We start from the raw sequence: 22,971 nt of genomic DNA, 5'->3' as shown, positions 1-22,971 counted from the left end.
TCCTAATGAACGCTGCGCTAGATATTTCTCTGCTATTCTTTGGGTCATAGTTTCGTTAATTGCGGCTTTAGCTATTACAACTTCCTCCTGAACCTTTTTAACATCACCCCCTGTTTCTATCGCCACAACCAACTGTCTTTCCAATACCCTCAGTTTCCTTTGAAGATCTTTTACTCTGTTTTGGGTGCTTTTTTGCTTTTTTATACTAAAACTCAATGTTTCACCACGTATTCCGGCTTTTAAAGTGTCCCAGACTATCTCTACCGGAGCTGTCCCTTGGTTAAACCCCAAAAATTCGGCTATCCACTTGCTCATATGCGTACAATATTCCGGGTCCCTAAGAAGCCCTCTTTCAAATGTCCATCTCCTCTCCTTTTGTTCCAACCCGTCTAATTCCAATTCTAGTACTAGGGGATTATGATCTGATACAACCCGCGGATATAACTCCATCTGACCCTGGTTTAATAATACTGGAGAGACCAGAAAATAGTCAAGTCGTGCTACTTTCACATGCGGGGCGGAGTAATAGGTATATCCAGGATCTGGCTTACATAATCTCACCCATGCGTCCACTAATCCTAGTTCTTTCTGAATAGCGACCATTGCATTATATACTCGCGGTTTCCGCCCTTGGTATTTCTTTGTAGGCGCTAAAACATCCTGTAATCCCTCCCAGGATCCATTGAAATTACAATCGCCACAAAGAATATACGGGGGAGCCCATCCTATTAATTCTATAGCCAGGGTATCTAAAACTATTGGGTCATCCGTGACCGTGCTATATACGGAACAGAGTGTAAAACTACCATGTCCATAACTACACTCTACAGTTACCCATCTCCCTCCCCTATCTGCCTTCTGCCTACCAAAATTTAATTTATTAGTCCGATCTAATATCGCAACCCCTTTAGTTCTAACCTCTTGTTCTGTTCGAGCAATTACTTTCATACCAAGTGTACCCAGAATTCCGGCATTCCTATATTCCACATGTGTCTCCTGTAAACAGTAAATGTCTGCTTTAAAAGTTTTAAGTTCCTCCACTACTCTACTTCTTTTACGAGGGTCATTTAACCCACAAATATTAACTGAAGCGATTCGAAGTCTAGCCATTTTCTATTTTAGGCTCTCTTTCTCTCTTTTTGTCCTCCCAAATTTTTATATCTGACTGCGCTTTCTCTTGAATTTTCCACTCAATTTGCTCCCCTCCTTTTGTCTCTCCTACCCCTGCTTTCAGTTGCTTCCCTTGTTGCACTCCTACTCCCATCCCTTTCCTTTTTACTCCCTCGTTTTCCCTCCTTTCCCTCCCTTGCCTATCCTTCTTCTCTTCCTCCCCAACCCCTCCCTCCTTTCCCCCTCCCGAACCGCCATCCTTCCTCCTTCCCCTCCCCTCCCTGGACCAGTCCCTTCCACCCCCCTCCCGTATTAACTTCCTCCCCGAGACTGGCCCCCCATCCTGTAGAGCAATCAGACCACTCATGGCCTGAATGTTGGCGTCGTGACAGTGCGAACCCACCCACCAGTTACCGGAGCACTTTTGCGGACCAAGAGACTCTATTTCGCTATCTGGCCCCCATCACATATTCTTTTGCTTTAATTTCTGACGTGAATATCTCTGTTTTCCCATTCAATATTATTTTGAGGCGAGCCGGGGCCAGCAAATACGCTTCCCCGCCTTTTTCTAGAACTGGTTTAATAAGTTGTCGGAGCCGCCATCTCCGTTCAACAGTAGCATGACAAAAATCAGGTCGAGTGAAAAAAGTCACCCCATCCACAGTGCGAGGGGTATTTGGGCGGGTTTTATCCAAGATCTCCTGTCGCAGTAAATAATTCCCAAAATACACAAAAATTGCTCTAGGATATTTGGAATCTGCACGTTGGCCCCCCTCCCGCCGGTTTAGCGGAAACCTATGTACACGCTGCAGTTCATTCTCCCAGCTCCAGTTCCCCAGCTCCGGAAAAGCACCACGCAAAAAATTGATCATATATGTCCGTATATTAGTTCCTTCTAGCCCTTCCGGTATACCCAGAATTCGGAGATTATTCCTTCTTTGCCTGTTTTCAAAATCTTCCAATTTCCACATTACATCTGTCAATTGTTCATCCCTCATAGTATTCTGTTCTTTAAGATTAACAACATCCTCCTCGACCGTTACGATCCTTTCTTCCATTAAGGATAGCTTAGTCCCAATTTCTGTACATGATTTGGCCACTTTACGAACTGTTCCCTGTAATCTCTTCGTGGCAACCCTTGCACGTCGACTTTCGATCCTTGTTTCTGTTTGCAACTCTTTGATTGAGTTATAAATTGACTGCAGCATTCCTGCCTCAGCCCCCAGTGCGGGTGGGCTATAAGTAGGGGGGCCAATATCTGATTCCTTATTGCCATTAGCTGAGCCCTGGTTAGTTAAAGTTATAGATGAGGAATCTGTGAGTCCAATACCTGCATAGTCCCATTTTAAATTCCTACCGCCCATGGATGACGGGTTTCCTGAGGACCCCTGAGCGCAAGGCCGTGCTTTGACCAATTTACGCTGTCGGCGCAGCTGTCGCACTGTAGGTTCGTTGCTTGAGGTTTTATCTTCCGTCTCCGATGTTTCACTGTCCTCAGACCCGCCAAGACTGTGATCGCCACTGCTGAGATCAGACTCTTCTGTCAAAGAATAAAATTTATCACTATTATCCTTTCCCCATTCCACCAATTGAGAGACTTTTCCTGCTATTTTGCCCAAGGTTTTAGTATTTGAGAAACTCTTATGCAAATTCTCTTCTTCTGTTGTAGATTTTAATATAGACGCACCTCCTTCCCCATCTCGATATTCCAATTGCTCAGACCAGTCGAATTGTTGTGCTTGAGGCTGCTTAATCTCGGTATAAGAGCCAGAATTCTTTTCTCTTACCTCCCTCTGACTGTCTTCTGACTCTGGCATGCCTTGCTTAAGATTCACAGAAGGATCGTTGTTCATAATACATCCACTTATACTACTACTACTACTGCTCGGAAGGGGTTCTGTCCCAACCACCTTACTCTCAGAGGGGAGGGTTAAATGTACAGGCCGCATATCCTGTGCCCCTCCTTCAAGAAACGTTGTGATAGTAGATTGACTTTTGCCCTTGACCTTAATTTCGGTGGGGGGAGTGGTAATACTACTCTCACTTGTCTTAACACCTCTCAACATATTTTCCACGGCCGGTTTAGCAACCGCTGTCGTCAGGCGTTTGTTTGATCCCGTTTGCTCTCCTTTGCCGCGACCAGCCCGTGTCACTTTCACCCCTTCCATCTTTTCTCCTAAATTCCGGAAGGGTTTGGGAGGCATCTTAGTCTTTAATGCGTGTGCCAACAGCCTAAATAGTCCTTTTACCCCAGACGACACTAAAGCTGTATCTGCTATTATTTGTTTTGTCAAGTTTTTCCAAAGCCATAAGGGGGTATATAAATGTCGACCGAGATCATCTTGCACACTTAATACCAGCATCAGAGTTCTCAGATATTCGCTCTCCCCCTTCTCTCTTTTTTTTCCCCCCCCAAACCGCTCCCCTCTGTCCAATATTTTTACCTCTCCCCCTCTTACCGCAGTAGTAGAGTAGTAGAGTACACCTGGCTCTCCACCTGTTTGTTTTCTCTTGTTTTTTGTTTTTTTTCCAGCCGAGCTTTTGTCCTTTGTCCTTGTCCTGTCTGCTTTTCTTCTTGATCTTCTTGATCTCCTCCTAAATTCGCCCTTCTGCTCCTCCAGATAAAAGCAGAGTTTTTAATCCTGGTAGTCCTTTACTCCTAAGTCCTTTGCAGCTACAAGCATAATCTTCCAAAAAAAAAAAAAAAGGGGAGCCTCTCCGCCCCATATGCCTTCTTGCAAAGGGACTGTCAAGCTTTGTCAAGCTTTGTGCAGCCTTATCCGTGCAATCTTACCCCAGACGCCAGTGGCTCAATGTAGCTCCTCACTTTCTTCCATGCGGGGTAAAAGAAACCAAAAAAGAAAAAAAGGCAAAACGACCGGCAAACCAAACTCGGCCCGGTTTCAATTGCCTATCACTGCCGTAATCACCTCGGCCGCCGCCCCCCCCGCCCCCCGCCCCCCCCCCCCCCGGCAGCTGAACCGCGGGGAAGAGTGAATAATAAAGACGGGCCGAAATTCGGCCTCTATCTGCCGTCGCCCGTTTTATTCCGCCGCGGCCGTTTACATTCTTTTAACTCCCGCTGCGAGCACAACCGCGGGAGAGGAAAAACGAACCGCTCCCGTGGGAAGCTCGCAGCGTGTCAGGCTGCTCCACCACGGACGCCTCGGCCGCCGTTCCTTCGGCTCCCCTGGTGGGCGGAACTGCGAGAACGCAGTTACGCTGACGCCGACGCCATATTGCCCCGCCGCATGGTCCACATTTCTATGATGGGTGGGCATAATGTGTTTTTTGTTTACATATTTTACAAAGTATTGGTGTTAATTCTTATTCTGTTGGAATGCAAATAGGAATCTTGGTCAGGCAGTCTAGTTCCTCAGTCTTCCTGTTTGAGTAGTGACCAGTTCAACCAGTCAACAAGTTGTGGATTTTATTTGTGATTACAAAATATCTCTGTGGCTGCTGGAAGATCAGACATAGGCTTTTTTAATTGGTTACCCATGATCAATTATTTTTGGTTTGATTTTATCGAGAATTCCCTCTTCCACAACTAGGTCAACAAAATATAATTGATACTACGCAGCCAATGGGACTTAAGAATTCTAAACAAGTTCTTTGGGTCACAAATAATTTTTTCTCTGAAAAATTGTTAATTACTAGTTTACAGCATAACAGACTAAACTAGTGTTTTTTGGTTGGAAATGAAATTGATTCTTTTGGAAATGATATCGTTCATAAAGTCGCATACGACCAACCCTCCCAGCCTTTTGAGGATTACTATGTGTATGATCCACATTTCTGTTAATCAATGTGTGCAAGGGTGTCCTCGTTGGGGAAGTGCAAATCAGAGCACATTGATGTAAATGGCTGGAGTTTTACCAGTTTTTAGTGAGCAAACCTGCACCTGAATAGACACTGCTGTACTACTATCAGGGTATGTTAATTGTATTTTTGTAGCATGTTCTGTGTAGTTTTTTTGCTGTGTACACTCCTGCCATCTAGTGCTAATCACCAATGCGTGCAAGTTGTTTTTTTTGTTCCCTGAAGACGTTTTTGGTCTGAAAATGCCTCGTGACTTCGCCCCGGAGCTTTTAATCAACTCGGAAAAAGACTCCACTTCGTGGTGTTTTTTTTTTTTTTGCTATTGGTTTCAGATGTTCATTTTGAGCTCTGGGACGCCAACTGTTGCTCTTTAAATGCCCTACAGCACCGGGGAGTCTCCTTTTCTTCAGCACTTCGAATTATGGCGTGATATGGAGAGCACATCTTTCCAGTTTTGCCCTAAATGCAATTCTGAGTTCCAGTGGCTGACGGTCATTGAGTGTTCAGTCTTCGTCTACCTTAACACCACGAGGAAGCAAACTGCTTTGTCGACCAGGCCTTCATAAATTAAAAACAAAAATCATCCGAGTGTTGCTTGCTACTTTATAAAATGTAGCAACAGGACCGTTGGAGTCGATCTTAGGTTGCGAAGATCTTGAGGGACATTATTCAAACGGTAAGACCAGCTTGATCAAGTGAAAGATGGTTCACAAATATTTTTAGGACTACAATTTCCTGGCCTGCTTCTATAAATTGTTGTGAATTAATGAAAGCTGTAAATTTTCATTAATGCAAGGATACATACCACGGGTGTCCTTTTGTGACATTCTTTCAGAATTGGACCCCTAATTAGATCTGGCCTTAACCAAGTCCTTTTGCGTTATTAAAATTCTCTCAATGGATTGGCTAGCTTCACAGAGTGGCAGCGTTGTTTTTTTCACAAGGAGCATATCAGCACAAAAAGGGATATTGGTTCAGTCCCAGGGACTATTTTGGCAATGTAAGCTTTTTGAGACTAAAAATATTTTTGCTTTTTGCCAATGTTCGCTATAATGGTGATGGGCCAGCAGCTCCCACAACAATAACGTTTTACAAAAAGAGTGTCAAAACAAAACACACATTAACAACACTAAAAAGCTGCCCAGCAGTTTCATTAGAAATAATAGCATGCATCAACACAATTTACCACTTGATGATTCAAAGAATAATCACCCACAATTTCACAGTAGCTTTTTTTTCCCTAGTTGCATTTTTGTGAACATTTTTTTAAAGCAAAGATGGCCAATTTTGCTTTCAAGCTTCTGCAAATATTTTTAATCTAATCAGAGCCTTCTGGGAGCAGTATATGTAGCTTTTTTTATATTAATTTTTACAAATGTGCTGTAGGAAAGTACCCTCTATTTGGCATGGTTATCCCCACTTTTTGCCTGATGTCATTATGCTTTGACTGTGTTCACTGGGATCTAGCTAACCAGGTCCCCAGTGACTGTGCTCTCTCCCTCTAAGTTTCGTTGTTCCTGACTTGGTACACCCCACAACTGGCAGACTGGTGCCCCTGTGTAAGTCCCTAGTATATGGTACCTAGGCACCCAGGGCATTGGGATATCAGGGGTTCCCCATGGGCTGTAGCATGTATTATGACACCCATGGGAGCCCATGCAAAATGTGTCTGCAGGCCTGCCATTGCTGCTTGCGTGAAAAGGTCCATGCACCCTTTCAACAACGGGTCACTGCAACAGGTTACTGTAAGGCACCCCTATGGCAGGCCCTCCTAGCCCAGAGGGCAGGGTTCAAGTACCTGTGTGAGGGCACTCCCTCATGAGCAGAGTTGCCCCCAACGAACTCCAGCTCCATTTTCCTGGATTTCGTAAGTGCGGGGAAGCTATTTTACCTGTGTACTGCACACAGGTCACTCACTACCTGTGTCTAGCTACATATTGGTAACTCCGAACTTGGGCATGTTCGGTATCAAACATGTCGGAATCATACCCCAATACGGTTGCCAGTGTTGGTTGTATGATTCCATGCACTCTGAGGGCTCTGTAGAGGACCCTTAGCATTGCTCCTACCAGTCGTCTGGGTTTTTCCGGGCAGCCCACAATGCTGCCACCCCTCGAACGGGTTTCTGCCCTCCTACTGCTTGAGGAGCTCAAGCCCAAGAAGGCAGCACAAAGGATTTCATTTGGGAGTGGGAGGCAACACCTTCTCCTTTTGGAAAAAGATGTTACTTGGTTTAGGAAGAGTAGCCTCCCCAAGCCACTAGTATGCTTTGAAGGGTACATTTGGTGCACTCCTTGCATAAACTGGTTTGCACCAGTGCAAAACTGGACAATGGAAAGGGGAGTAACCACTCCCCTGTCCATCACCACCCCAGGGTGGTGCTCAGAGCTCCTCCAAGGTGGGTAGAGGCCTCTTGGAGCATCTGAGTGGCCAGGACAGGCAGGTGACATCACAGCCCCCTCCTGATGGGTGGCCACCCTGCTAGGTGACCAATCCCCTTTCCTCAGCTATTTAGGCTCTTTCTCTTGGGTGGGGCTTCAGATTCGATGTTTAAGATTCCAGCAGGACTTCTACATAGTTTACTTTAGCTTCTGGCTAATGGAACTGCAACTGGATCCTCTAGGAACTGATAATCTGCAACTACAGCGACAACTCTGCAACATTGTTTTTCCGGCTCCTTACAGCAACTTCAACATTTCCTCAGCTGTGCATCCTCTGAGGGTGACGAGTCTTCAGCCTGCACAAGAAGCGAGATGGAATCTCCCTTTGAGTGAATGAGTCACTCCTCTGCATCCGCAGGCACCAACTGCAACGACGACCGGCTGCGTGGATCTCCTCTCTTCCAGAGCTGCGTGGATCCTGCATCATGGGTGGTGGTCTGGATTGGTCCCGTTGGTCCTTTCTACCAGCTGTCCAACTTGGGAGACTGTAAGACCTTGCCTCTCCATGCAGGACAGTGCACCTGGTGTCTTGTAGCTGCCAAGGCTTGTTGGGATGTCCTTCAAGGGATCTTCAGGCTCCGTGTAGCCCTGCCCTCTGAACTCTTCCCTCCGACGCAGAGCCCTCTGTGTAATTCTCCAGCAACATGGGACTCTTTACTAGGTGCGCTGTGTGGACCTCACCCCAACCGCTGTGCTTGCTGCCTGCAGGTCAGCTGTGGGGGCTGCCATCTCTTACTGCAACTCTCCTCACTGCTGAGAATCACCCAGTACTCCCCTCTGTGGCTTGAGTCCCCCTGGACCTTGCTGGTCCCCGGCAGCCCTGCATTTCTTCGTCCACGACTCTTGACTTTGCCAAGACTTCGTGGTTTTTCCACACCACTGACCAACTGCAACCCTCCTTTTGACGTGGTACATCGACTGCATCACTTTAAGAACTCTTCTGCTGCTCCAGTGCTGCACTGATGACCGTCTTGGTCCACCGTCGACCTGGTCCTGCATCCACAGACTAGTGGGTAGTGGCTCCTGCCACAACCAGACACTCCAACGCGAACTGGACTTGGTCCACTCCATTTACAGGTCTTCCTCTACCAGGATCCACCTTTGGTTTCTTGCAGTCTTGTCTTTGTCTTGCAAAATCCTCTTCTGAAGTCCTTTTGATGGGTTTGGGTAGAGCCAGGTACGTATCTCTCTTCTCCTGGTTGCTAGGGTTGGGGGGTGTTCACTTAGTGTACGGTTTGGTTCCCCGTGGCCTTATATGCTAATCACGCACTCTTGGTGTACATAAGTGTGTTTACGTACCACCAGTTCGGGTATTGCACATACAGTATTTTGGTATTTGTGTTACCATAATAAAGTACCTTTATTTTTGTAACACTGTGCAGTTCCTTCATGTGTGTAAGTACTGTCTGACTACAGTGGTATTGCATAAGTTTTGCATGTCTCCTAGATAAGTCTTGGCTGCTCATCGACAGCTACCTCTAGAGAGCCTAGCTACCTAGACACTGACTACACCTCACTAATAGGGGATACCAGTACCTGGCATAAGGTGATAACACCATAGGTGATCTCCACACACCAGGCCAGCTTCCTACATGTGTACACATTTTATAATGGAACCACTGTCCGAACTTATAATATTTCCTTAGAGCGCTGACCCTAATAATGACTTTTTTGCACTAATGAACCATAAATAGAAGTTCAAATTCCATTAATATATGGGCACAAATATTACCTTAACTGCAGACAAAGCCCTTCCCTGATCCATAATGTGTTACTGTAATTGTAAACTTGCTGCGGTGGAGTTTGTGCTGCAGGGGCTTGGGCCTATATGTCCCAATAAAAAAAATATACATGAAAATGTGTTGTCCTTGACCACAAACATGTCCTGGGCGCCTGGCAGTAAGAATTGCACACCCCTGTATTCCATTTAACATTTACCTCTTGCACCGTTTTTGGTTGCATCTTCTAGATGGAAGTGGTGGTCTGTATTGCAAATTAAATAATCACATGGCTGAAAGGGCAGAAGATACTAAGTGAGGTTTGCTACATGTTAACTAGTTCCTTATAAATGCTATGGGCAAAACCTATTTAGGCCCCTGACTCTTTTGACAAGAGCAGACTAAACCTCATCTGAGTGTTGATGGCAGGCATTTATACTGGAAGATTTGTAGAGGAACAATTTCCCGTAAGTATGGTGCAAATGATGAGCAAGTCATTTATACCTAGGCATCCTGAGCATTAAACTGGAAGCAGACAACACATCCTACTGAACTATTCTGTTGGAGGGAAGCTTGATTTGCCAAGGCTGCGAAAATTATAATTGAGGTTCTCCAGCATTGGATCTTTCATAGATTCACATGCTTGAATCATCCCCGTCGTCGAGGTGGGAGCCTCACGGTAAATTTAAATATATAAAAAGCAGTAAGTCAGTAAAAATAAAACCAGTAGGCCCAAGTAGGCCTCATAAGGTATTTTACAGTCTATCCACTTTGTTTTGTGAAAAGACCCAAACTTGAGTATCAACCAATCAGGATTCAGCCCCTCCCAAACACTCCCAACAGAGGCTGAATTCCCTCAGATTTTCTACCGCACGTCGTGTGAAGGGAGTCTCCCTGAGCTCTGCTCAGTTTTTTTCCTATTTTCTGACTGAAGATTGTTTTTTCTCTCAGGAAACTAGTTACAACTTTACTATGTCTGAAAAGGCAAAGAAGGGTCTGTTCAGAGACTGTGACAACTGTGGGAAGAAGAGACTACATATTGATGACCCCCACAAGAAGTGTATTTACTGCCTTCATCCAGACCATAAGGTGAGAGACTGCAAAATCTGTCGCACCTTTAGTCAAAAAACCCTCAAAGACCGAGAGGGTAGACTTCTCTTATGGCTGCAAAAACAGAAAGCCTTAGAGCATCCTTCATCAGACAGCGAAGAGTCACCACAAACTTCTCGCCCTCAGAAAAGAACAGGTGAGAGAGATAGAGGTGCGGATGAACCACCAAGAAAAATGCACAAAAAGACTAAACAAGTCTTAACTGAAGAGGCAGTTAAACATGGACCAAAAAAGGTTCATTCAGAACCTACTACGCCGTTACACCGGAAAAGCACCTCAAAGAAACCATCCCTGTCTCTGTCACCACAAAAAGAGTCAGAAAAACTCTTTTTGGTGAAAAAACAACCGTCGACGACCGCCCCGTCGACGACAGTGTCGACGGTAACAGCGACCACGGTATCGTCGACGTTCACAACACCATCCTCACCGATGATTATGACGTCGTCGCCTTTGTCATCGACGACGATTATTACTGCAAAAATCTTCAAAAGAGCTTCGTCGGCAACCACATCGTCAACAGCGGAGGCCTCCTGGGTTCACAAATCATCCAGGGCACTCCCATCTACGCAAACTACGTCGGCGAAGCGACCGTCGTCGCTAAAATACCCGTCGACGAAGGGACCGTCGACTAAGGAAAAGACGCAGTCATGGACGGAAGCGTCGACGAGAGACCCGTCGACGACAGTACAGTTGACGACAGTACCGTCGACGAGGGAGCCGTCGACGAGGGAGCCGTCGACGAGGGAACCGTCGACGAGGGAACCGTCGACGATGGATCCTACGATCACCACAGCATTAACAGTTTACAAACCTTTGGACATTTCACCAGCTCATTCCTCATACCATCATGAGGACTCCACCAGATTCTTACCCCTTTCCCTTATTAATATAGGGGACAAGCCATCTGACATTTTGCCGATGCATACATCACCAAGTAAGGTGCTGCCATACCCACCGCAACATCTTTTAGACGATGAGGATGATGATGTTCAAGGCATGTTTGGGGCAGCTAGTAGCCCGTCCCAACTAAATGTCAAATGTCAAGAGTTTGATGAAGAAGAGGATCAACATTACCAGCATAGTTATGCTTCAACATCTTATCCACAGGCAAACCAACCATCGCCTCTAGCTATGCCTAGCACATTAGTGACAGATTTACAACATATGTTGAAGGACTACTATAAAAGGTTCCCACCGTCAACTCAGTCCACGCCACCTAGACCTCAGAGTTACCAGCAAGCTCAAACTCCTAATGTTTCCGAAACGCCACAGACTAGTAGACCTGTAACTAGCCAAGCTCCGGAAGCTTACCTCTCGTCGGACGACGAAAGGGAAGAGGGCGAGCTAGCAGATTCAGCGGCTAGTGAATGGGACGACTATCTCGTTCCCACACCATCTCCACCTCCAGCAGCTCCAGTGGATTCTCCTCCAGAAGACATAGGAGGTTTCCATAATATCATAGAGAGAGCGGCGAAACGTTTTGGTCTGGAAATTGTTTCCCATGAAACTGAGTGTTTTTTGTATGACTTTAAAGAGCCATCAAAGAGATCTGTAAGAGCCATACCTATTGTGGATTTCTTGTGGCAGGAGGGTTTGAAGGCAATGAAAAACCCGGCAACAGTGCCTTCACAAATGCCAAGGCTAGAGAAAAAATACAAGGCCCCAGATGATTCTCCGGCCTGTTTAGTCTCACAACCGAAACCTGACTCGGTTATATCACAGGCGGCTCAACGACGATCCAAAAACCCCTCTACACCTATTGCGTCTCCCCCAGACAGAGGGAAGGAGACTAGACAATATCGGTAAGAAATTCTCCTCGGTTGCTGCAGTAACGGTCAAGGCGGCAAATTCCCTCGCCATCCTGGGAAGGTACGATCGGCAGATGTGGGCAGACATGTCCGTTTTTGTAGATTCACTGCCAGAAGATATCAAGGTGGAAGCTAAAAAGGTCTTGCAGGAGGGAGAAAGGGTTTCCGCAGAGATAATAGACAGTGCAATAGATATTTCCCTCACTGGCTTTCGACAATTAGCTGGAGCAGCAGTCCTACGCAGACAAGGGTGGCTTAAGGCTACTTCATTCAGACCAGAAGTCCAGACTCGTGTTCTCGACATGCCCTTCGATGGAGAGAGTTTGTTTGGCAAACATGTCGATGATATGCTGCAGGCTATCAAGACGGATACCGATACGGCAAAATCCCTAGGTACCCTGCAATATAAAAAACTACCTTTTCGTGGAGCAAGGGGTAGAGGTAATTACTCCTTTCGAGGTGGATACCAACAATACAGGTCACAATATACATCTTCCTCCACAGGACCAGGACATCAGCACCATCAACAACAGCAGCATTATCGATTACCACCAGCCGCAGCTTACAAACATCCGGCTAGAGGAAGAGGAGCTGCCCGAGCAAGAGATACAGGCAGAAAGCAATGACCAGCGGATAATCTCAACACCTCCCCAATCAATATTGAAGGTCGGAGGTCGCATCAATTCTTATTTCCCCAAGTGGAAGGCTATAACATCGGACAGATGGGTACTAGATGTGGTGACCAGAGGTCATACTCTGGAATTCATCCAAACACCACCGAGTGTCCCTCCATCGGGTACACCGCCTCTGAGGTTGAGCCAACTTCTCAGGGAAATAAGGATAATGCTAACAAAAGGAGCAATAGAACCAGTCCCTTTATCTCAAAGGAACAAGGGTTTCTATTCCCGGTTTTTCCTTCTCAAGAAACCCTCAGGAGACTGGCGCCCCATCCTGGACTTGAGAGCACTAAACAAGTTTCTAAAGAAACAATCGTTCAGGATGGTAACGTTGCAGGATGTCCTGCGTCTCATAAACACGGGCGATTGGATGGCATCCCTAGACCTCCAGGATGCTTATTTTCATATCCCCATATATCGCAACCATCGCAAATTTTTAAGGTTCAGGGTAGGAAGTATGCACCTCCAATTCCGGGTTCTACCATTCGGTCTCAAATCAGCCCCCAGAATCTTCACAAAAATGCTAGCTCCAGTAGCAGCACATCTTCGCCAGGCAGGTATCCAGGTCTTCCCTTACCTGGACGACTGGCTTATAAAGGCACCCTCAAAATTACAAGTAACAAATCATATTTCCTATTGCCTTCATTTGTTACACAGCCTGGGGTTTGTAGTCAACTACCAGAAATCTCAGATATACCCCAAACAAGAATTGAGTTTCTTGGGAGCAATTTTGGACACAGTACGCAGCAAAGCGTACCCATCACACGAGAGGAAACAAAAGTTAACCTCGTTGGCAAACAACCTATCCAGAAAAAAGTTCGTTTCAGTCCGCATCTACAAATCATTGCTCGGAATGATATCATCGTGCATTCCGCTAGTCCCAGATTGCAGGCTCCATATGCGACCCCTGCAAGAGCAATTGGACATACAATGGACACAGGTCCTCGGCTCCTTCGAAGACAAGATTCGCATAACGCCTCTAATGAAGAACACTATGAGGTGGTGGGCGACTCCAACCAATTTCTCAAAAGGGCTGTCTTTTCTTCTTCAAACACCAAGTTACATAGTAACAACGGATGCCTCTCTCGAAGGATGGGGTGCACATTGCCAGGACCTGCAAATCAGCGGAATCTGGAATCAGCAAGAGAGCCAGCTCCACATCAATTATCTAGAACTCAAAGCAATACACTTAGCTCTAAAAGCTTTCTTGCCAAAGATACAATGTTCAAGCGTCTTAATCCGGACGGACAACATGACCAGCATGTTTTATCTAAACAAGCAAGGAGGCACAAGGTCCCTACAACTCTCGCAGCTAGCCCAACAAATTTGGACATGGGCCATCAAACACAATATTTCACTAAAAGCGGAGCATGTGCCAGGACAGATCAATGTTCTAGCAGACACCTTGAGCAGGACAGTAATTCCTTATCACGAGTGGGAGCTAGACCAGAAAACTCTCAATGGCCTGTTTCTATTATGGGGCAAACCAAACTTAGACCTATTTGCCACTCTCGAGAACAAGAAATGCCAGTTCTACGCAAGTTGGCTTCCCCAAAAAGATTCGTGGGGGAATGCGTTTTCGATGAGATGGTCAGGAGTTTATGCCTACGCTTTTCCTCCGATCCCGCTCATTCCGAGAGTCATCAGAAAAATGAAGACGGAGGGGTGTCGACTTCTACTCATAGCTCCCAGATGGCCCAGACAAATATGGTATACGGAGCTCCTCATGCTCTCCGAACGACCACATCTACCACTCAGACAGAGTCCGACTCTTTTAACGATGCACCAGGGACAAGTCACACACCCACATCCGTCGTCTCTTCATTTGTCGGCTTGGCTCCTGAACACAATGAATACTTAAATCTCAAAATCTCCCCAGAGTGTAGAGACATCTTAGCAAAAGCTAGAGCTGACACTACCAACAAAACCTATAGACTTAAATGGAAACGGTTTTGTGTTTGGTGTGCAGCGGAAAATATACATCCTTTATCTTCTACTCCGGAACAGATACTTCCATATCTCCTGCTCCTGGCAAAATCAGGACTTGCATATTCTTCCATACGGGTACATCTGGCAGCAATCTCCAGATACCGCAGATCACCAGATAGACTCTCTTTGTGTTCCACAAGAATTGTCAAACAATTTATGAAGGGCCTTTTTCGGGTCTTCCCGCCAATTAGGAAACCCCCGCCTCTATGGTCATTGAACGTTGTGTTGATGCAACTCATGAAAGCTCCTTTTGAGCCGATCCACAAGGCTGACCTAAAATTCCTGGCATGGAAAACAGCGTTACTGTTAGCTCTTACTTCGGCAAAGAGAGTCAGTGACATTCAGGCTTTCACCATCAAACAGCCGTTCCTCCAGTTTACAAACTCAGGTGTCATCCTGCGGACAAATCCTAAATTCATTCCGAAAGTTCCCTCAACATTTCATTTAAATGAACCAGTCATCTTAAAAACCTTTTTTCCAAATCCGCAAACAGTGGCGGAAAGAACATTACATTCTCTCGATATTAAAAGATGTTTAAAGTTTTATCTACAGAAAACTCACACCATCCGCCAGTCGGATCAATTATTTGTAGCGTTCGGCGGAACAAAGAAGGGACACGCGGTGTCCAAACAAACTTTAGCAAGATGGATTGGCCTGGCGATTCAATTCTGCCATTCAAAAGCAGGAAAGCCGCTCCACACCAAGGTGAGAGCCCACTCTACAAGATCGGTAGCCACTTCAGCGGCACTCTTTGCAGGTGTACCACTACATAGCATCTGTAGAGCAGCAACATGGTCCAGCCAACACACATTTACAAGACATTACTGTTTAGAGGAGACAAACCAGGTCGATACAGCAGTTGGACAAGCAGTGCTGAGGCATCTATTTCGTTAAGGTGAGCCTCTTACACATCCCACCACCACACTCGAGGTATGGTCATTAATGGTTCATTTTCTTCTACTGTTTAACGTGTCGTATTCTCCATAATAATAGCATAGACTGTGTCAGGATTTCTTGCCACACACATTTTATTGCTTTTATATTCGTATGTTTGTGAATATAAATATAATTATATGTAAGTGCATATTTAAAACTGAACTAATGTGAATCACATCACGTATAGAATTACGATGGAATTACAGTCAATGTAATTCAGTAAGTAAGAAAACATTACTGCTCGTTACTCGGATTCAAGCATGTGAATCTATGAAAGATCCAATGCTGGAGAAGAAAATTAGTTACTTACCTGTAACTGCAGTTCTCCAGTATTGGTATCTTTCATAGATTCACATGCGACCCACCCTCCTCCCCTCAGAGGCTCCCCTATTATACAGATATTAAACTTCACACTCCTAATAGAAAATCTGAGGGAATTCAGCCTCTGTTGGGAGTGTTTGGGAGGGGCTGAATCCTGATTGGTTGATACTCAAGTTTGGGTCTTTTCACAAAACAAAGTGGATAGACTGTAAAATACCTTATGAGGCCTACTTGGGCCTACTGGTTTTATTTTTACTGACTTACTGCTTTTTATATATTTAAATTTACCGTGAGGCTCCCACCTCGACGACGGGGATGATTCAAGCATGTGAATCTATGAAAGATACCAATACTGGAGAACTGCAGTTACAGGTAAGTAACTAATTTTCTTTTAGGGGCAATCGAACACCTCAGTTTGAAAACTTGGGAGAGGCGGATATGAGTCTTCTGTATTAGATAAAAGAAATAAAACATGCTTTTGCTTACTTTCTATTTGAGGACCAGCTCGTCAAGTGCCGTCAAAAATCAAAGTGGTAACCTGCCTAAGGGTTCAGTCTTCCAACCTGGCTGAGGACTGATATTTTGACCGGACACTGTTATAGAAACTAATCATTTCAGTTTGAGCATCATGTTTTTAGGTACATTCGTGGTCATTTGGAACTGCTTTGGTTCTTTATTGTAAGTACGCAAGAGAATGAAAGTTAGTCCTTATAAAGATTGTTTTTTTCCTTTTGAAATCAATGTTTAATGATGATCTTCCTGATAATTGGTAGTATTACAGTGATAATCCTTTGTATGCTGAATGTCCTTGGAAATTCATCATTATGGTATCCAAGTATGTGTGTAACCTTTTTCCGCTCTTGAGTGCAAAGGGTTGTCTAACCAAGTCATATCCATATCCATATCTCAAAACCCTCCTCTTGGTGCTTAAGGGTGTCTGGCAGAAACTGGAAGAATAATGTGATGCAGTGCTTTCATCTGCTAGATGCATTCAGAGAACTAGATCTGAACGGCTTTGGGAACCTTCATATGATCTTCAGGTTGAGATGGCTTATGGTGCAACAATGTATTATGTGGCAGTTGTTGTGATGTCAATAGTGAAATATTAATTTGTCTGTAACGTCAGGTGTACTATGCTAAGAAGAAGCGTCGAGCCCAACAAGTCCCACCTGAGGACTCCAACACGAAGAAGGAGCGAAAGGTCTACAATGATGGATACGATGATGACAACTATGATTACATTGTGAAGAATGGGGAGAAGTGGATGGACAGATACGAAATTGACTCTCTTATTGGGAAGGGTTCATTTGGACAGGTAATGTTTCAGACTTGATTTGATCTTTTTTCTAAAACGTGTAGTTACTTAAGTTCATTCTGCTAATGCTTTGCTGGTATTTAAAATACTCTTAGTAAGGTATATACTGAGCCCTTTATTCTGGTAGTACTTCTGTGATATATATGAAGAAGCACTGATTGTTGCTCAACACATATTAAGTTTTGATCTGGTCTGTTTTACATCCTTTTTCAGGTAGTGAAAGCGTATGATCACCATGATCAGGAATGGGTGGCTATTAAAATCATTAAGAACAAGAAAGCGTTTTTGAACCAGGCCCAAATTGAGCTCCGACTACTTGAGCTTATGAACAAACATGATACTGAAATGAAGTATTACATAGGTAAGCACACATGTATGGAGTAAAAAGCTTACATGTTACTTGGTATTATGTTCTTTAAGCTGTGTGGCTATAGGTACACATGCTCTGAATACTCCGGCCTTGTAACGTTGAGCTGAGTTGGTTGCAAGTTGTTTTTCTCCTTAGAGGTTTTTTAAGTCATTCAGTGTGCTGTGACTCCTCTCTTAGTGGGTCTGCGAAGTTACCAAGTCACCTGTTTTTTTTCTTCTCCACATCATTTGGTTCAGATGTTAGGAGATGGCTCCGAATACTACATATTCTAAGCATGTTGTTTGAGGCATGTATGGCTGTAGATACACATGCTCTGCATGTTTCTGCCATCTAGTGTTGTGTCCGGAGCTATGCAAGTTGGATGTCTTTTAAGAAGTGTTCCGAGTTACAAGGTAGAGTGTCTCCTCTTGGTGATAATGCGCATGGGCATCAGTTCCATTATTAGTTTTTCTTTCCACCGTCGGGTTTGGACGTGTGTGCCTTTCCTCCTTTTTCAACTCGGTTGAGGTTCGATCTTCAGTTCCACATCCAATCCCTTCCATCGGTATTGCTTCTTCGCATTTTGTTATCTGCACATCAACGTAAATTCTTGCCGGTTCAATTCCCTTCAACTGCAGATCCATTAAGACACTGCCCTTCGGGGCCCACCTTCAGCCTTCATCTCAGTTCTTGACAATGCCCAACTGGTGATGAAACACGTGCCTTTAAGTTACTGTCTGCGTTGACACGCAAAGTACCCCTGCACTGACCAACACTCTGTTTGCAACTTGTGCTTGTCGCCCAAACACAACGAAGTGGGCTGCGACACGTGCAAGTCATTCCAAAACCCTTCGGAATAGTAGAGCGTGTCGCCTCGAGATGTCCTTCCAGGCAACAGTCGACACTCCTGGTACTCAGTGTGGAGCATGCCCAGGAGCAACCATCGGTTGAAAAATAGGAGGCCGCCTTCATCGACGAAAGTTCTGGCTCCGAGCTCTAGGTTGTCTTTGAAATGGGGAGGACATTACGCTAGCTCAACAGCCTCCGAGTATGGCACCCCCTGCCCATGTCCATCAGACCAATCAAAACATTTGGCACCTCTGGCCTCAGAATCCGAAGCCTCCGGTCCATGTCTTGCCATGGTCGGCACAAAATAAACCCTACAAGACCCCGGTCTTTGGGCTTGGCACTGAAAGCACATTCCAAGCCTAAACCCTCTGCTTCGACTTAATCGGGCCCAGACCAGCAATCCGCACCGTTTCGACCTTTGTTGCTGAGCAAACAGTCAACATCTTGACACAGAGCTCTCCTAATTCTTAGAAGCCCCCTTAAAGATTCCCCCTGTATTTTACCCAATCCTTCAGTGCAGGACTGACTGGTCTGTGCCAGCCTGCCACTGAAAGACGAGTTTCTGATCCCCCTGGGGTGAGAGCCTTTGGGCTGTCCGAGGCCAGAAACAAAGCCTGCACTGGGTGGAGGTGCTTCACTCTTCCCTCTGCAGGAACTGTAACACCTAGCAGTGAGCCTCAAAGGCTCAAACTTCGTGTTACAATGCCCCAGGGCACTCCAGCCTAGTGGAGATGCCCAGCCCCCGAACAAAGCCTCACTGCAAGCTGGCTGCAAGGCCAGAGGGATAATGAAAAAAACAAGGAGTCACCCCTCCAGCCAGATCCACCCCTAAGGTGACCAGAGCTGAAGTGACCTCTCCCCTTGAGAAATCCTCCATCTTGCTTTAGAGGAGTAGGACCAATAGGGATGGGGATGTGCCCTTCTCCAGAGGGAGTGAGCACAAGGAGGGTGTAACCACCCTCAGGGACAGTACCCAATGGCTACTGCCCTCTAACCCTAATACAACCCTAAATTTAGTATTTAGGGGTGACCCTGAACCCAGAACATCAGATTCCTGACGACCTCAAGAAAGAATAAGGACTGCTATACAGAAAACCCCGCAGAGAAGAGAAGGAGACAAAAACTGACTCTGGCCCAACCCTACTGGCCCGACTCCTACTTCAAAAAGCTTCAAGATAAGAAGCAACGCGTTCTACAGGACCAGCGACCCCCGAAAAGCCTCCAGGGGACTGCCTGCATCACCAAGGCCCAAGAAACTCCTGTGGATGGCGGACCTGTCCAAAAAGAAACCAACTTTAAAGGGACTTTCACTTCACTCCAGAAACGTGAGTCCAACTACTCTGCACCCGACGCCCCCGCCCGTGTCCAGAAAATGCAACTATCCAGAGTGGACCCCAGGCGGCTCCGACGTCTCCACCCTAGGCTGACCTCTGTGCACCCCCACAACAATGCCTGTAGAGGGAATCCCAAGGGACCCCCTTGACCGCTACTGCCCGGGACAAAGATATCCGATGTCTGGAGAAGCACTGCACCTGCAGCCCCCAGGCCCAAGAGAGACCGACCACCGGTGCAGCAGCGACCAGCCAGCGGCCCTCACCCCTGCTCAGTCAGTGGCTTTCCCGAGAGGCACCCTTGTGCCCTGCAGGCAGTGCCTAAGTGACCCCTGGGCCCCTTCAAAGAGTTCTGTTGGGAACTAGAAGCCCTGTTTGCACACTGCCCCTGGCTGCCCCGTGCCGCTGAGGGTGAGGTTTTTGTGCATACTTGGGGCCCCTCCAGTACTCCTCCAAACCACCCATTGTCTGCCCTCTGACACCGCAGGTACTTACCTGCAAGCAGGCCGGAACTGGAGTACCCCCTGTAGCCATAGGGGCCCATGTTATTTTGACTCCTGTTTGAGCTCTGTACCTGACCGGCTCTGTGTTGCTGGGTGTTTAGGGTTACCTTGAACCCCCCAATGGTGGGCTACCTATGCCCTGGAGACTGAACCTTTAAGTGTGGTACTTATCTCAGAAACTGTACTTTACTTACCTCCCCAGGGAAATAGCTTTTTGCCATTTTAAAGAAACCTGTGTACAATATTGATTCCATTCAAAGTCCTAAGTATTACTATGCAAAGTACCTTTCATTTAATGTGCTTACCTATTAAATGAATCTTGTGGTTTTAGAAATAAATAAACAAAATAATATTTTTCTATATAAAAACCTATTGGCCTGGAGTTAAGTCATTGAGTGTTTTTTCACTTATTACATGTGTGTGTACAACAAATGCTTAACACTACCCTCTGATAACCCTAACTGTTCGACCACACTACCTCAAATAGAGCATTAGTGTTATCTATTATTGCCACTGTCAAGCTTCTTGGGGGAACCCCTGGACTCTGCACACTATTTCATTTTTGATATAGTAAATACAGAACAAGCTTCCTACATTACCCCTTCCCACAATGCCTTCTATTGGCAGCTTTCCTTCAAGGGAAAGTTCCTTTTGACAGCTTTTCTAAGAAGGATCTCTAAACAACTGAGGAATGAAAACTTCAATAAATCACTTTCTCTTGGTTAGGAAATTACTATTTTCTTTCTTCACTTGATATTTTTAAACCCCTTCTGTAGAGTGTAAAATTTACAATGTTTTTTTAGAACTGTTACAGAGACTGCTACTGGTTTCGGGTCAGTCTTTATCAATAAAGATTTATTTATGAGACATCTGTCACTACCTTCACAGCAGTCAAATAGACCTGTAAGAAGAGGTAAGAGCTGTTTTAAAGTCTCTCTCTTGGCTGTAAAGTCTCATGAATTACAGAAAATGATGGGAGAGGGCTCTTTACTAAGATATTGAGTTTAGCAGCTCCTCTCAAGTATGTGTTGGAATGTTAATATGTCATCCACCTGAGATGTTCTTGTTTGGGATTGTGGTTGTGAAGTAGGTGTATAGGATGAACAAGATACACATATATCTGTATCAGTTGACACTAACTTGAGTACTCAGAGTTCTTGACTTATTCCTTGGATACCCTTGTGGAGGAGTTTCCCATTTCCATAGAAGTGATACAGATTTTGATTTAGATAACATTCCTGGGAGGAGAAAGTTCTAAATGTGTTAATGAATCCTCTAATGGTATGGTTTGGTTGAGGAAGGCAATGAGGTAAAGTGACATCCGGAAATGTAGCTGTCTTGGAATGATGAGGGAGTATAAACCTCCTCCCTTTGTCTTTTTCTTGAATCTGATTGACTTTCATGAGAATCTGAATATTGGAAATGGGAATTTGGCAAGGATGGAGATAAAGATCAAACTGCAGGAGTATCTGGAGAAGGTGGTGATGTTTTTTGCCTTTTTGACATTAACAATGGAGTTTTTTGACAAAGATTTGTCTTTAAACTTTGGTGGACCACCCCGTCAAACCAGTTAGTTTTGACATGAATGAATATGATGCTCTCAAATGGAATATCCCGATCATCACAAATTTTGCCATTGATGGCGAACAGAGATGTCTCGCTGTTGAATATGGCTGAGACTGACCTAGAGTTCCTTGACACCTAGGCGAAATGGTGATGACATGTGCAGCGCATCTTTTCTTGACAGAGCATGTACGTGCAAGGCTCTTGACGTTATTTTTCTGTGACATAGATAATGATGAGACCCTTCTTTTCAGATTTTCTCTCCATGGATCTCTGTCTCTGGGAGTCTTTGGTGGGAGAAGTTATGAATGTTGTAGCAGGCTGGGAGGCTGATCTTTCTAGCCTCTTTCTTTTTACTTTTTTCTGCTTGATTATTCTCAATCATGCCTCTGTTCTTTTGACATTTTTTGACAAATGTCACGTTCTTTGGAATGTGTAGCTGATAGACAAACTACAAAGGACTAGTAAGCATCTTAACCGCCTTTTCCCTCTCATAGTAGGGACACTGAATACATAAAGGCATTTTGAGAAGAAAATCTTGTCAGAAAATAGATAGTAAATTATACAGTTGACAAAAGGTGTTTAAAATTGTCGAGGGAAGCAAGTAAAACATTATTTCCTAATAGAAAATTATGTTTGAGATTTTAATTCCTCAGGTGTTTAAAGATATTCTCACAGAAGCTGGGAAAATAGATCTGGCTGCAGGAGGCAAGCTGCCAGTAGAAGGGGTGAACAATAGTCTTTCATTTTAGATGCTGCGGTGCAATCCTCCTCTAATATTCTGTAGCTTTTTTATGCACATTCAGGAAATTAGACCTCTGATAGGAGGGTTCCATTGCAAATTCCTACTATTACATCCATGGACAAAAACTCTCTTGCTGCAGTTTTCCACGGGGCAATACTATTTAAAAAGGAGTTACGCAAAATGCGGCAGGAGACTACTCTAGTGTTTCTCTTCAATAAAGATATCTACGGTGCAGAAACAGGACTACAGTTATGTAAAAAAAAAAAAAAAAAAAAAAGCTGCGATGCACAGAAGTAAAAGCACACCAGAGGGTACAGAGGTGAATAAAGGGGCACAGGATTAGTGGTGGGGGGTTTGAGAGTGTACTTTTCAGAGGATCTAGAA

At 45.1% G+C, this 22,971-nt stretch overlaps 1 protein-coding gene across 1 annotated transcript in view; it reads left to right on the top strand.

Annotated features, from left to right (window-relative positions):
• The window catches only part of LOC138246416 (dual specificity tyrosine-phosphorylation-regulated kinase 1B-like), a 307,149-nt gene that overhangs the window by 158,411 nt on the left and 125,767 nt on the right, over positions 1-22,971 (top strand). Inside the window, exons 4-5 of the mRNA XM_069201019.1 lie at positions 17,059-17,247; positions 17,461-17,608. Of these exons, the coding sequence (XP_069057120.1) occupies positions 17,059-17,247; positions 17,461-17,608 (337 nt within the window). The remainder of the gene's footprint in view (positions 1-17,058; positions 17,248-17,460; positions 17,609-22,971) is intronic.

The sequence above is a fragment of the Pleurodeles waltl genome, chromosome 7, assembly GCF_031143425.1.
Source record: "Pleurodeles waltl isolate 20211129_DDA chromosome 7, aPleWal1.hap1.20221129, whole genome shotgun sequence".
In the NCBI taxonomy this organism is placed as follows: domain Eukaryota; kingdom Metazoa; phylum Chordata; class Amphibia; order Caudata; family Salamandridae; genus Pleurodeles; species Pleurodeles waltl.
The sequence above is the reverse complement of the archived record's forward strand: the minus strand, read 5'-3'. Positions and strand labels throughout refer to the sequence as shown.